The following is a 12,161-nucleotide window of genomic DNA, read 5'->3' on the forward strand; positions in this document are numbered from 1 at the left end:
GCTGACAGGTCAAAGTCATGGTGCGCATTTCTTCCACGCTTGCCAGAGACACGTCTGAGTCCAGCTCTTTCTTAAAAGTTGATCCCCGTAAGAAGCAAATCACACTCTATGACCCAGCGACCTGTGGAGGTCAGAATGCTTTTCAGAAAAGGGGCAACCAGGTTCCACCCAAGATGTTTGCTTTCGATGCAGTTTTTCCCCAAGATGCATCACAGGTAGGCAAAGTCTGATCAGAACAGTTATCTAACAATAGAATGCACCAGAGCCAGACTGATTTCAGCTGCAACAGAAGTACTTTCAGTAGAGTTAGACCAGAGTCGAATTTGATCCATCAGTGTCATCGACAGTGAAATCAATTTATTAAATCATATCTAAATGATTGTGTGCTTTCTTTATTCTTTACTGTAAACAATTGGTCCTAAAATTATACATGCAATAAATGGGCTAAATGGTACCTAGAATGCAAATCCTCAATATCAACAAAGTATTGTATATTTTAAACGGATTATTTGGTGTATACAGCAATCTGATCAGAATGCCAGTTCTCTAATACAATTCTCTATTCATTAAGAAGTCAAGGATTATTTGTACACTGTTTTATTGTACAATTTACAGTAGAAGGTTGGAGATTTTAATCCACATATCTCCAATCATAAGTATATAATCAGTTTTCTCATTTTTATTAGACTTTGGTTTGATGAACTGTTATACAAATGCCATGAGGAAGACAATAAAAGAGTAAAGTAGACCAGAGAGTCTGAACCTTAACTCTAAGAATGTCCTGGGTAAATTTGTGTGTTGTACCTCTTAACATACTGCTACTGTCTTCAGGATGGAGTCTACTGCTGCTAAAAGCTAGGAAGACTCGTAATAAAATAGAGAAAAATAAAGAAATGTCACCTAGGTAATACCAAACATGCTGTTTTTCCCCCTTACATTTCTTACCCACCTGCTAGTGAAAATTAATTCAGTCCATAATTGGGGAAATAATAGAACCTGTTAAAATTTCTCAGTATTTCCTTTTCAACAATAAAAAAATATTTTTAAGACTCCTTAATAGACAGATCTATCAAACCAACCACATCCACTTTACAGTATGTGTATTTTGTTTAACCCCATGACAGATGTTGATACTCAGCAAATGAAACTTCCTTGAGAGAGCAAAAGTCTTGTTTCATGTGCTTACACAAATAGTGCCATTACCATCAATAGTATCGGTCACACAAATGAAACAAGCAAGATTAGACTTTTTGATAATTTAGCATGCTATCTGGAGCACTGATGACATTATGACTATTTATACTGAAAGTACTCTGTTGATTTTCCTATTATTGTTGATAATTTTCTTTAATTTCTTTCTCTTTCTCTCTCTCTCTTTTTTTTTTTTTTCTTTAATATCGGTTACAGGCTGAAGTATGTGCTGGGACTGTGGCTGAAGTGATCCAGTCAGTGGTCAATGGTGCAGATGGCTGTGTGTTCTGCTTTGGCCATGCAAAACTTGGTTGGTATTGCTAAATTTCCCTATTTGAACAGCAAAATGAATATTTGTAACCAAAGGTTGTTAATGCTTGAGATTAGGGAAAACAAACTGTCATTTATCTGTGCATAGTAATTGTATTTGAAAGTAGTACACTGTGTGCGTGGCCTTATACTACACCTTCACCTTTCATTAACACATCTCTCATCTCTACATACTGTCTAAATGATGGACAACATGCTCTTTGAAGCAGAGGTTGTCTTTGAGTTCTTGCTTTATTCAGTCCCCTGAGCACTACAGCAATTGTTAGTATTCTCCTCAATTGTTAATGAATGATCCAATAGGGATCTATAGTTTTACAAATGTGCCTAGTATTGGAGACTCTTTGCCAAAACACTTCTGTCAAGCTGGGTAAAGGCTGAGTGTATCCACTCAAGTACTCGATGTTTGTGGTGACACTGTTCAAGTGCAGTGACTGGGCACTCAAATCATATGCTTTCTCTTCTATTCCCAGATTAGACAATTCTTTAATTACTGTTCCCTGTTCTGTCTCCAAGAAATCATATTCTAATGGTTAACTGAATATTACCAATGGATCAAAACTCACTCTTTGCATCAACACCATTTCAGGTGTTCACGGAAAGACAATAAAAAGGAGAATCATTATCATTAACAAACTTTTCTTTTGAAATAACTGTATTTTATGAGCAATCATATTTTTTGTTCATGTTTATTGAGAAGTATTTTGAAAATAATGTCTCTTTAATGAAGAGCGGTTTGTTGTGAATGGGTGCAATGATCTCTATTTTTTACTGTCTCAAAGAAACAGATATACACACAACTTAAAAGGATAATTCCATTTTTCAAGTGATAACAAAGATCAAACTGTATCAGGCTATGATTATCCCAATTTAAAGGCAACAAAAGCTGGAGAATACAACAAAAGCTGCAGTACCACCCACCAGCTCTGGTACAATAAATGGAGCAGGGGCACTTGTCCAACTAACCACAGGACCCCTCTGGACCATACAGGAGTAACAGTAGGATGAACACTTGGATATTTAATCCTGTGTGACCTGCCAAACACTAGATGACAAGTGAAATGGAAAAGAAAGCCCTCAGATGCTGGTGACTCACAAGTGCTACATGTCCTTCAGAGAGGTGGCTTAGTTGCAGCTTTACTGGAGCATGAGTTGAGTCTCTGCAGTTGCATCACCATTCCACCAACCGTGGACACACACAGACACTGCCACAGACACATGCTTAAAAATATTTTGTCCACTGCTCTTCTTCCACATAGATTCAACATACGGAATAAAACAAGGCAAAGAAACCACAAGTACTTGCCAAAAATTATGTATACCTTTATACTTTGGCTTGAAAATTTAGAAAACTTGTCTCTATATACTGACACCTAAAGCAGCACAAGATAGAACTTGGTGTTTGTTCTTGTTCAACAAACTTTTACAGCAGAGACAAGCCAAAATTGTAAGTGCAGAATAAAATAATAGTAAAACAGGGGAAGCTTTAGGTCCATATAAAATATTTATTGTTGTGGACCCACTTCTGCACCAAATGACCACATGTACCTGTTGTTTTTTTTTTCTCTTCTCTGTATAAAGTTACATCTCTGTGATCCTGGGACCAAGGTTATGTCCATGCCAGTCCCAGTGTATGACACATATTGTAGTGCTTTGAAGTAAAGTGGTATACAAAGTATATCACACAGTATCTAAAGCAGGGAATTTTATAGACCATGGCATTCCTGCTCTGCTCAATTCTCCTCACTATTCACCCATGGTACTGTCTGCAGTGTTGTGTGGTAGGGACCTGCAGACCCCCACCTGGGGCATGGGGAATGTCAGAGGAATACACAAGGTTACAATTCTTGAAAGTGTCTCAAGATTTCATCTGTTGGTTTTAAATGCTCTCCATTTTCCATGTATTATTTGTCTGCCTGCCTATCTGTCTCCCTTTTCTGGCTGTCCTTTTGGTTGTGAAGTTGTTTTCATGAGGCTGATACAGGATAATATCACTTAGCAGAAGGCTGTGAAGGTCCTGGAAATGACATTGTTATCTTTTCTCCACCTCCCCATTCCTGACAGGGAAGTCATACACCATGATTGGCAAGGATGATTCCATGCAAAACCTTGGCATAATCCCTTGTGCCATCTCCTGGCTCTTCAAGTTGATTAATGAACGCAAAGAGAAGACAGGAGCCCGCTTCTCAGTCCGAATTTCTGCAGTGGAAGTGTGGGGGAAAGAAGAAAATCTTAGAGACTTGTTGTCTGAAGTGGCTACAGGAAGCCTGCAGGATGGCCAGTCCCCAGGTGTCTACCTATGTGAGGACCCCATTTGTGGCATGCAGGTGAATCCAGTCTTTATTTTACACTAAAACAAGCAATGTGATTTTTTTTGAGCTATTGAGATGGTTCAAATTCAAGAACTACTCAGAGCACAAAGTTTATAGACTTGAAAGTGTTTACTTTAAAACATGCAAGAACTTTATGACCTGCAGCTGCAGGGCCATCTGCTCTCCTGACCTAAATATTTGTACCTCTGGTATAACTGATGTTGAGCAGGGGCTTGTGTTTGCAATAAAATGTGAAAGCATTCAGTGCAAACAAAAATTCACCTCATTCTAAAAAAAAATAAAAAAGAAAGTGTGATCTCTCTTTTGTAAAACAACAAGATAAAATATTTACAGTACTGCACAAATAGCTGAAGGCCATTAATATGGCTGTTTATCTCTTTATAAACATTATTTATAGCACTTGCATTAGCAATGTTGTAGGAAGCATTAATCGCTACTTATTAATTGCTGCCAAGACATAAATTCCTGAGCTGGGCAAGCCAAGAATAACTCCAGATCTTCTCAGGTTTAGAGGTTTAGCAGGAACGAGTAACTGGTTCATGTATTTCCTGGGTAACCACTAGAAAGTCTCAGCAGCCCTTTTTATTTATTTATTTATCTATCTATCTATCTATCTATTTATTTATTCATTTATTATTTTTTTGCTTTTGGTTGGGGGTTGGAAGGGCCTATTTTTTTCAATTTGTTGTCTGTGAAGAAGTGAATCTGATTTTTGTATGAACAGATGAAGGGGGAGGAGGGGGCAAACTAGCTTCAATACATTCTTTCAACCTTAAAGGCAACGGCTGCATCCATCCAGGAACTGCAGAGCAATTCCCTCCAGGAATAGAAAAATGGAGGAGGGAGGGAACAGACCGTGTCTGCCTGCTCCCTGTTTCCAGCTGCAAGCATCTAGGAATCATGATTCATATCCCCAAAAGTTGTGAATCATGAGATTTTAAACAGCAAGTAGTAAACTTTGTGTTTTATCTCTTTGTGGTTTAAGCCTTTTGGAGATAACTGAGAGCGTATTTTCAATCCTTTCGGTTTTACCCAAGGACTGCAAAGTTTCTTCTTGGTTTTAAATGATGATTAGAGTTCTTATTCTCACTTGACCCATAGTTTTAGTGCTTCATGAATACTTACATTATCACAAGAGATCTCACCCCCTGGTATCTAGTAATGGTATCTAGTAATGGGGGTTCAGTGAGTATAGATGGGATCTAGTTCAGTGAGTATAGATGGGAGACTTAAGTCTTCACAGTTCCCATTGGGGTGATAGATGGGTTGGTTTAGATCTGAATTAGAATATGTATGCATGTTACATATGTTGCATAACCGTGTGACAGATAACCCCTCCTTAGAGCTTAATTCTTCGCTAAGGTATTTAAGCACAATAGCAATAAAAATGAATATTCCACAATAGTAGACTATTTTTACATACATGCAGATGTAATAGCCATATACAATGTGAATTGTTTTAGATCAGCGGAGAAATGGTAGCTCCATGAGAGGGCTGTGCGTCTCTGCAGTGTAAAATACTGAATTAGAGCAGGAGCAAAACCTCTTTTTATGTATGTTTGCAACACATAACAGTGTTCTGGAGTCATGTCCTACACCTGAATTCTCAAAATCCTCAGTTGAAGGCAGGAGATTATATTATAGCCATACAGATATGCAAAACCAGCAGCGTGTATAGCAAATGAATAATCACCATATGTCATACTGTCTGTCATTGGGCCCTTCCAAGTGTGCACATTCTCTTGTTGCTTACATTAGTGAGATCCGTCCGCAGACTGGTCTGCCTTCTGCTTGCTGTGTTAACTCCTTCTTGCCTCACTTTCTCTTTCTAGAGAGAGCTTAGCGTGTAGCTGTGTTACCCCATCCCGTGCCGAGCATTGGCATTATCCCTCCGTGGGCTGATTAATGATCACAAAGGGAAGGCAGGAGCACTGTCGTCCTTAGGGAGAACTTAACTTTTTGCTGCATTACCCAGCAGGGAAGCAAACCCCGAGAATGGGAATTCCTCACCGTATTTAAGCCAGACAAAACAAAGCCTATCCTATGGGCTGTGGGCCAGCTCTGCGTACTGCTAAAACTAATGCCATCGGATTGCACAGTCACGTGTCCTTTCCACAGGCAGGCTAGTCTTAGGTGACATGAAACATACATGCATTCCTAACATTATGGTGGGTTAATAATATCTGCCCTCCTATGCTGTCTATCACTCTGGAGAGATAAGAGCAAGCTGGTGGTGGCGATTGAGGTCGAGCAAATACGAACGTATGCACACTACCTGTCTTACTTCAGTTACTGGATTGCCCTATCTTGTGAGCAGGTGCCAAGGCTTGTGGTGCGAAGGGGCATGAAAGTGTCTTCCCTTCGGTGCCTCTCTCCACACACTGTGGGTCTGACCACAAGCTTCAGACCTGTTATCTCACAGATTTGGCTGTGGACTGCTCCCTTCTAACACTTTCTGAAGAATAACACACGGGCCTGCCCCCGCCAATCTTCACCAACTGTTGGGCTTGACGTGTTATCCACAATAGATTATTTATCTTCTAACCATTAGGAGGACACAGTGATTGCCAAAGCAGGAAAAAAAACAGGCAGCAAAAATAACAAACTTTAATGAATGGCTTAAAATTCTGGAAAAGTAGAGGAACAAATGTGTGCATCTGTCCAGCCCATAGGACAGATGTTAGGCTTATTTGTAACAACTGCCACCAGAGGTACCCCAAGCAGTGACCCTCAGAAATGGGGCCTGGGTTCAGTAGTGGGGTACCTGGAGGACATGGCAATGTCCCTGCCAGTGCCAGGATGTCTCATTCAACAGGGCGCTTCCTTCTCCCCAGTCCCATCAGAAGCCAGCGTATCCACAGTGTTCATTGACTGCAGTTGTTGTCTGATAGTGTTGACTCCTGTGGAAGTTTGTGGGTAACTTCTTCCCTGTGTTAACCCCCAGCTCCAGAACCAGAGCGAGCTCCGCGCCCCCACGGCAGAGAAGGCTGCCTTCTTCCTCGACGCTGCCATCGCCTCGCGGCGCAGCAGCCAGCGGGACTGCGACGAGGAGGATCACCGCAACTCCCACATGCTCTTCACTCTGCACATCTACCAGTACCGCATGGAGAAGAGCGGCAAGGGTGGAAGTAAGCTGCTCCCCCACTCCCTTCCCTTGCCGCTGGTGGCTTTGAATAAGTCTTTAAGCAGTGTTCTCTAGTGTTGAAAATTAGCAGTGGTCTCTGGTGGGGTGGGTGCATTTAGACTGCTTACCCGTCTGGTGAAGATCCAGCAAAGGCCATTAAAGGCCACGAGGGATTATTGCCATCAATTGTCAATTTAGCTGCTGCCTTTGTGGAGGTATTAACAGTTAGTGCTCAACACTGTGTGGATGTCTGTGTTTAGATGCAAAAGTGCTCTTCAGGCTGGCTTTTAGTGTTATCTTCACTGATAGCTCCAGGGTTGAGATCATGGATGAAAATATTGTGGCAATGGGGATTCCCTGCCACCCTCACGTTGACTGTTCCAATCCAGCACCTCCATAGGGCAGAGTGTGTGGGAGCTGATTTTGCCAGTGCATAACCTGCAGCTTTCCTTGGAGGAGCACAACGTTTTAGTTGCTGGCCCACCTGCATGTGTGCTCGTGGTTCTTCGTGTGAAGACTCCAGGCTGTAGGTTTGCTCTCTCTCTTTGCCATAGGTACTTTCACTGACTTGTGTCTTTATTCCATTTCCTATTTGTAAATGAGCAAAAGGTGCTTCCAGTATCTGCTGTGTCTATTCATATATTCTGTAATTTTCAAAGGTTTCTTTTGACTCTCACCATTTATATTTTTTATTATATTTATCTTTTGTTTCAAGTCTCCCAAACTGTTTATAGCTAGAGATACACTTTTTTTTTTTTTTTTTAGCAAATTCCAGTGATAAATGATTTGTACAAGATAGGAGAACCCCCACCCAAAAGACAAACTTTCCTGTTATTTTTTTTTTTTTAATAAATTTTTACAGGGAAAAATTGTTTGAAAGACACCTGAGACCTCTTTTTTTTTTTTTTTTTTTTTTTTTTTTTTTTTTTAAATTGGTGGCTTAAACAGTTTTGCAGATATAATACATATTTCTGTTCCTGGCTCTGCATAGGTCATTTGTCATAAGGAGTAGATTGCAAGTAATGATGTGTAGTGGGTGAACACCACTGCAGCATTAATGTCTGATGTTTGAATGCAGAAAATTTACATTTACTGTACTTACAATGTGAGAGAGAAAACCAGAAAGTTGTTCTAAATGGAAATGCAGTTTGCATGTGTTTAAGTAATAACCCCAGTGGAATTGGCAGGCAGAAAACTCAATTAACTAAAGGTTTATTAATTAACCACCCTGCGGTGGAAAGGAAGACTGTGAATGCTCAAACGGACTGGTGCATTGGAATAAAGATGGCTGACTTTGAGGGAATTATTATTACAGTTATTTAATACTCCCTGTTTTTTACTACAGGCAAGTACATGTACACACAATCCTTTTCTACTATTTTCAAATGCAATTAATAAAAGAGAAAAAAATATTTTCCTTTGGCTATAATGACTCATTTTAAAAAACGAAGATGACACGATCCTTTAAGATTATAATATGGCATGCTTTCCCAACTGTCTGTAGTTATATTTTCATCTCTTGGCCATACCACCTCTTGTCTTCAAGTTCCCATATCTGAGTGGCCTCTTGAGCTGGGCAGGGTCAGATCTGGCTGATAATTGAATGAGGGGGGAATTCCAGCTGCTCAGAAAAGGCACCTAGTGATTATCAGTGTCTCCTTCTGTAATGAAGGACTTCTCAGAAAACAACGTGCAGACAGTAGAGATACATAGATTCCAGTAACAGGATTAAAAAAGGCTCGGAAAAAAAAGAAAAAGAAAAAAAAAAGAAACCTGCCTTCTAAAGGATGAAATTAAAGGGATGGCTAATGCATTATTTTGGTAAAAAAATGACAGTTAGAGTAATGCATCAGTACTGTACTTACCTCCTGGTTAGATTCATTACCAGGAATGTCATGAAGCGGGCTTAGTACCACTGAAAGAAATGGAATTGTGGCAGAACTGGCACCGTCATTTTTCAGCTGTCAGCTCTGCAAAGTCTCTGTGGCCATTGACAAAAACAAGTGCTAGGATGTTCCAATTCTCTTCTTCTCTCTATAGCTGCCAGGTACATTAGTGGAGAACTTGCCTAACAAATAATTTCATTTTCAGGTCAAGCAAGTGGATCTGCCGTCCTGAAACACGTCTTATTTTTTACTTGTAAATTAAATAAGAATGAAAGATCCAGTCCTTTCTCTTGTTCTGGATTTCCTCAATCTGTATAATAGGACTATGTGTGCAAACAATATGACTGAAGTTTGAAAGGCAGCGATTGTCTTCATTTTGTTTTGTTTCCCCAGTGTCCGGTAATCCTAGCAACAGAAATATTTATTATATATAATCCAGTACGGTCACCTGCAGTCATTTTTGGTAGCAACTAAACATATTTCCTTGTTTTTCTAAGCAAAATCATCGGGGAGTACTCACAAAGGATAACTTCAGCCTTCTGAGGGTAGCAATCTTAGAGGACTTAGGGGATCCTAAGTCTAAGAGTTTAAGGACAATTAGAGGGCAAGGTTCAGAGGCAGCGAAGGTGCAGCTGCCTGCATGGTTCTCCTGGGGAGCCTGACTTTTTGCACTGAGCTCAGGCATTTGTAGCGTGCGTGGATACTTCCCTGTGAACACCTCAGAGAACACGGTGTTGAAACATCCATGGACGTTTAATGGGTTGTAGTGTAATCTGGGGAACGTTACAGTACTTTGAATGTCTGGCTACTACTATTAATTTTAATCAGACATTTATTCTTCACTTCTTTTTCATCATATTCAACAAGACTTAGCCGATATTGCAGTATAATTTGATATGTGGAAGTCTTCTTGCCAAATACCTAATGTAGCTGAAGAACTAACAAGACCTAAAAAAAAAAAGCAGCAGTTACTGTATTTCGATAATTGTTGCGAGAGATACTGGCTACATTATTGGAATATTATTGTCAAATTCCATAGCATAAACCACTTTCACAGAAATATTCATCTTCTTTTTTCTTTTTTTCTTTTATCTTTTTTCTTTCTCTTTTTCCTTCTATTTTCTCTCTTTAATTTGCTCTTTTCCTTTCTTACTTATCTTCTCTGTTGTTTCGTTCTCTTTTTTCTCTTCATTTTTCTCCTTTTTTCTAATTTATTTCCACTTCTTCTTTGTTCCTTTTCCTTTTTTTCTTCTTTTATCATAAAAATCTATTTCTAGTTGTTTATTTTAATTAGCTATAACCTACAACTGAATCAGAATTTTAGCATTGTATATAATGCATTGTCACGGTTTCTACAGAAAGGCTGTGTATTTTTAGAGTTTTGTGTCATGCAAGATACCAGGTAGTAGCAATAAGCAGTGAGCCTTGTGCTTTGCAGTGCTTGCAAAATGAAATCTCTCTCCCTCCTTATTTTTTGAATGTAGGTTAACATCTTGTAAGTTACATACACCTTTAGTATGCTGATGTTTCATATGCCTTTAGTAGCTGTATGATTTATATATTTAGATATGTATTTCATACTAAACTTTCTCTAAGTAAATCTGCAAAATGATATGATCATGTATCACCTTTTAGTCAACACGCAGCGTTTTACAAGTTTCTTCTTCACATATCTATGTGCACTTATTTCCTTCTGTGGATTTTCTTCTACCTCCTGTGGCGCCTACATGCCATGGTACCACAGCTACTCAATGCAGGATCATTGAAAAATGTGTTTGTGGTTGTTAAGACGTTTCCAAAGCAATGAAATGGATCTGGAAACTTCTTTTCTAAGATCTCCATCATATAGTTGCTCCCATCGCCATCTTTTCTTGTGAGCAGGTCTCCCCCAGTTGTAATATATATAAATATTTTTGATTAGATGCGTGAGTTAGGGTGCTATGTAGAAATGGATGTGAATTTAGTTGCACAGAGGTAAACTCAGAAGTGAAAGTATTTCTACTTCTGTTTATGTTCATATCCTCAAAGAGTGCTAACTTTTGAGTTACGATGCTATAACAAAACTGTCTTTTCCTTCAGTTGCTTCTAAACTAACTCTTGAGAATAGGGAGGACTGGTCAAAGATCAGATGTAAAACAACAACAACAACAAAATACAAAAAAGGAAAAAGAAAGCAGCTAGGAAATTGTCTTCAGAAAACAGAAAATTAGAAGCACTTCTGTAAATTCTATGAAGTCCCCACCCCTGGGTTCATAAAGGAAACATAGATTTTTCATAAGAGCAAATGTCTGTTAATCTTGGTATTTCAAAGGTAACATCCTTTCACTTTCAGTGTAGTTGTGTTGATACAGAGTAAACATGACAGAAAACAGGCACCCACTGCCAGTTTTACAGAAACCATTTTCAGAACAGAACAGCTTTCTAACAATCCACTACCCACAGCATGGAAAACCTTTTCTTAGCCCAAATGATAATGTAAAAATATGTAAACTTAAAGCAAAGCTGAATATCTCATTGATGCCTTGGTTCCTATGAACCTTCAGTATCCAAGATGGGAAAGATAAGAGAAAAACTGAAGCTATCACAAAACCACTGCCCACCAAACAGCAATTCTCAACGTGTAGTTTTCCAGGCAGAGAAACAGAAATCTCAGAGACAGAAACAGAGCCAACTAAGGTATAGGCTAAAGGAGCTATATAAAAAAATAATAATAAAAAAAAGCACATTCTGACTGCCTGCCACAGAGTTAAACTTGCAGGACTGGATGAGTAGTGAAAACCTCAGCAATTTTTAAGCAAGCCAGTAGCGGACAGAAACGTATAGCAATACAGGCTGAAAGTGAACTCGCAGGATCCCTACAGTTTGCTGCTGATACCACGAATTAAGAGAGGTTTCTGGATTGTTTCCTCTTCACAAGTCGTAGCTAGTCTTTAGCTTTCTTGGGAAACTGCTTTTGGAGGTACATGCTAACCATTTGCTTGCTTTGTTTATGGCAGTGTCTGGAGGTCGCAGCCGCTTGCACCTTATTGACCTGGGGAGCTGTGTGAAAGTGCTCAGCAAAAACCGCGAAGGAAGCTCTGGCCTCTGTCTCTCGTTGTCAGCACTGGGCAATGTCATCCTTGCCCTTGTCAATGGAAGCAAACACATCCCGTACAAGTAAGTGATATTCTATGTTACACCTAATGAGAGGATGCTTGCAAGCAGTTTACTTGTCTCACAGCAGACTTGTCGTAAGCAGGGAGAGAGACTCCTGGGGTCGGTGCAGTCCTCTTGAGGCAGTCTGCAAAACCTCCCTGAAGT

General features: G+C 39.6%; 1 protein-coding gene across 2 annotated transcripts in view; it reads left to right on the top strand.

Moving 5' to 3' along the window:
• KIF26B (kinesin family member 26B) overlaps positions 1-12,161 on the top strand; it is a 295,268-nt gene that overhangs the window by 228,140 nt on the left and 54,967 nt on the right. For both annotated transcript variants that reach the window (XM_040551406.1, XM_040551407.1), the window contains 5 exons: positions 9-215; positions 1,408-1,501; positions 3,583-3,845; positions 6,796-6,979; positions 11,858-12,017. In XM_040551406.1, coding sequence (XP_040407340.1) covers positions 9-215; positions 1,408-1,501; positions 3,583-3,845; positions 6,796-6,979; positions 11,858-12,017 — 908 coding nt within the window. The remainder of the gene's footprint in view (positions 1-8; positions 216-1,407; positions 1,502-3,582; positions 3,846-6,795; positions 6,980-11,857; positions 12,018-12,161) is intronic.

This window comes from Cygnus olor, chromosome 3 (assembly GCF_009769625.2).
Source record: "Cygnus olor isolate bCygOlo1 chromosome 3, bCygOlo1.pri.v2, whole genome shotgun sequence".
In the NCBI taxonomy this organism is placed as follows: domain Eukaryota; kingdom Metazoa; phylum Chordata; class Aves; order Anseriformes; family Anatidae; genus Cygnus; species Cygnus olor.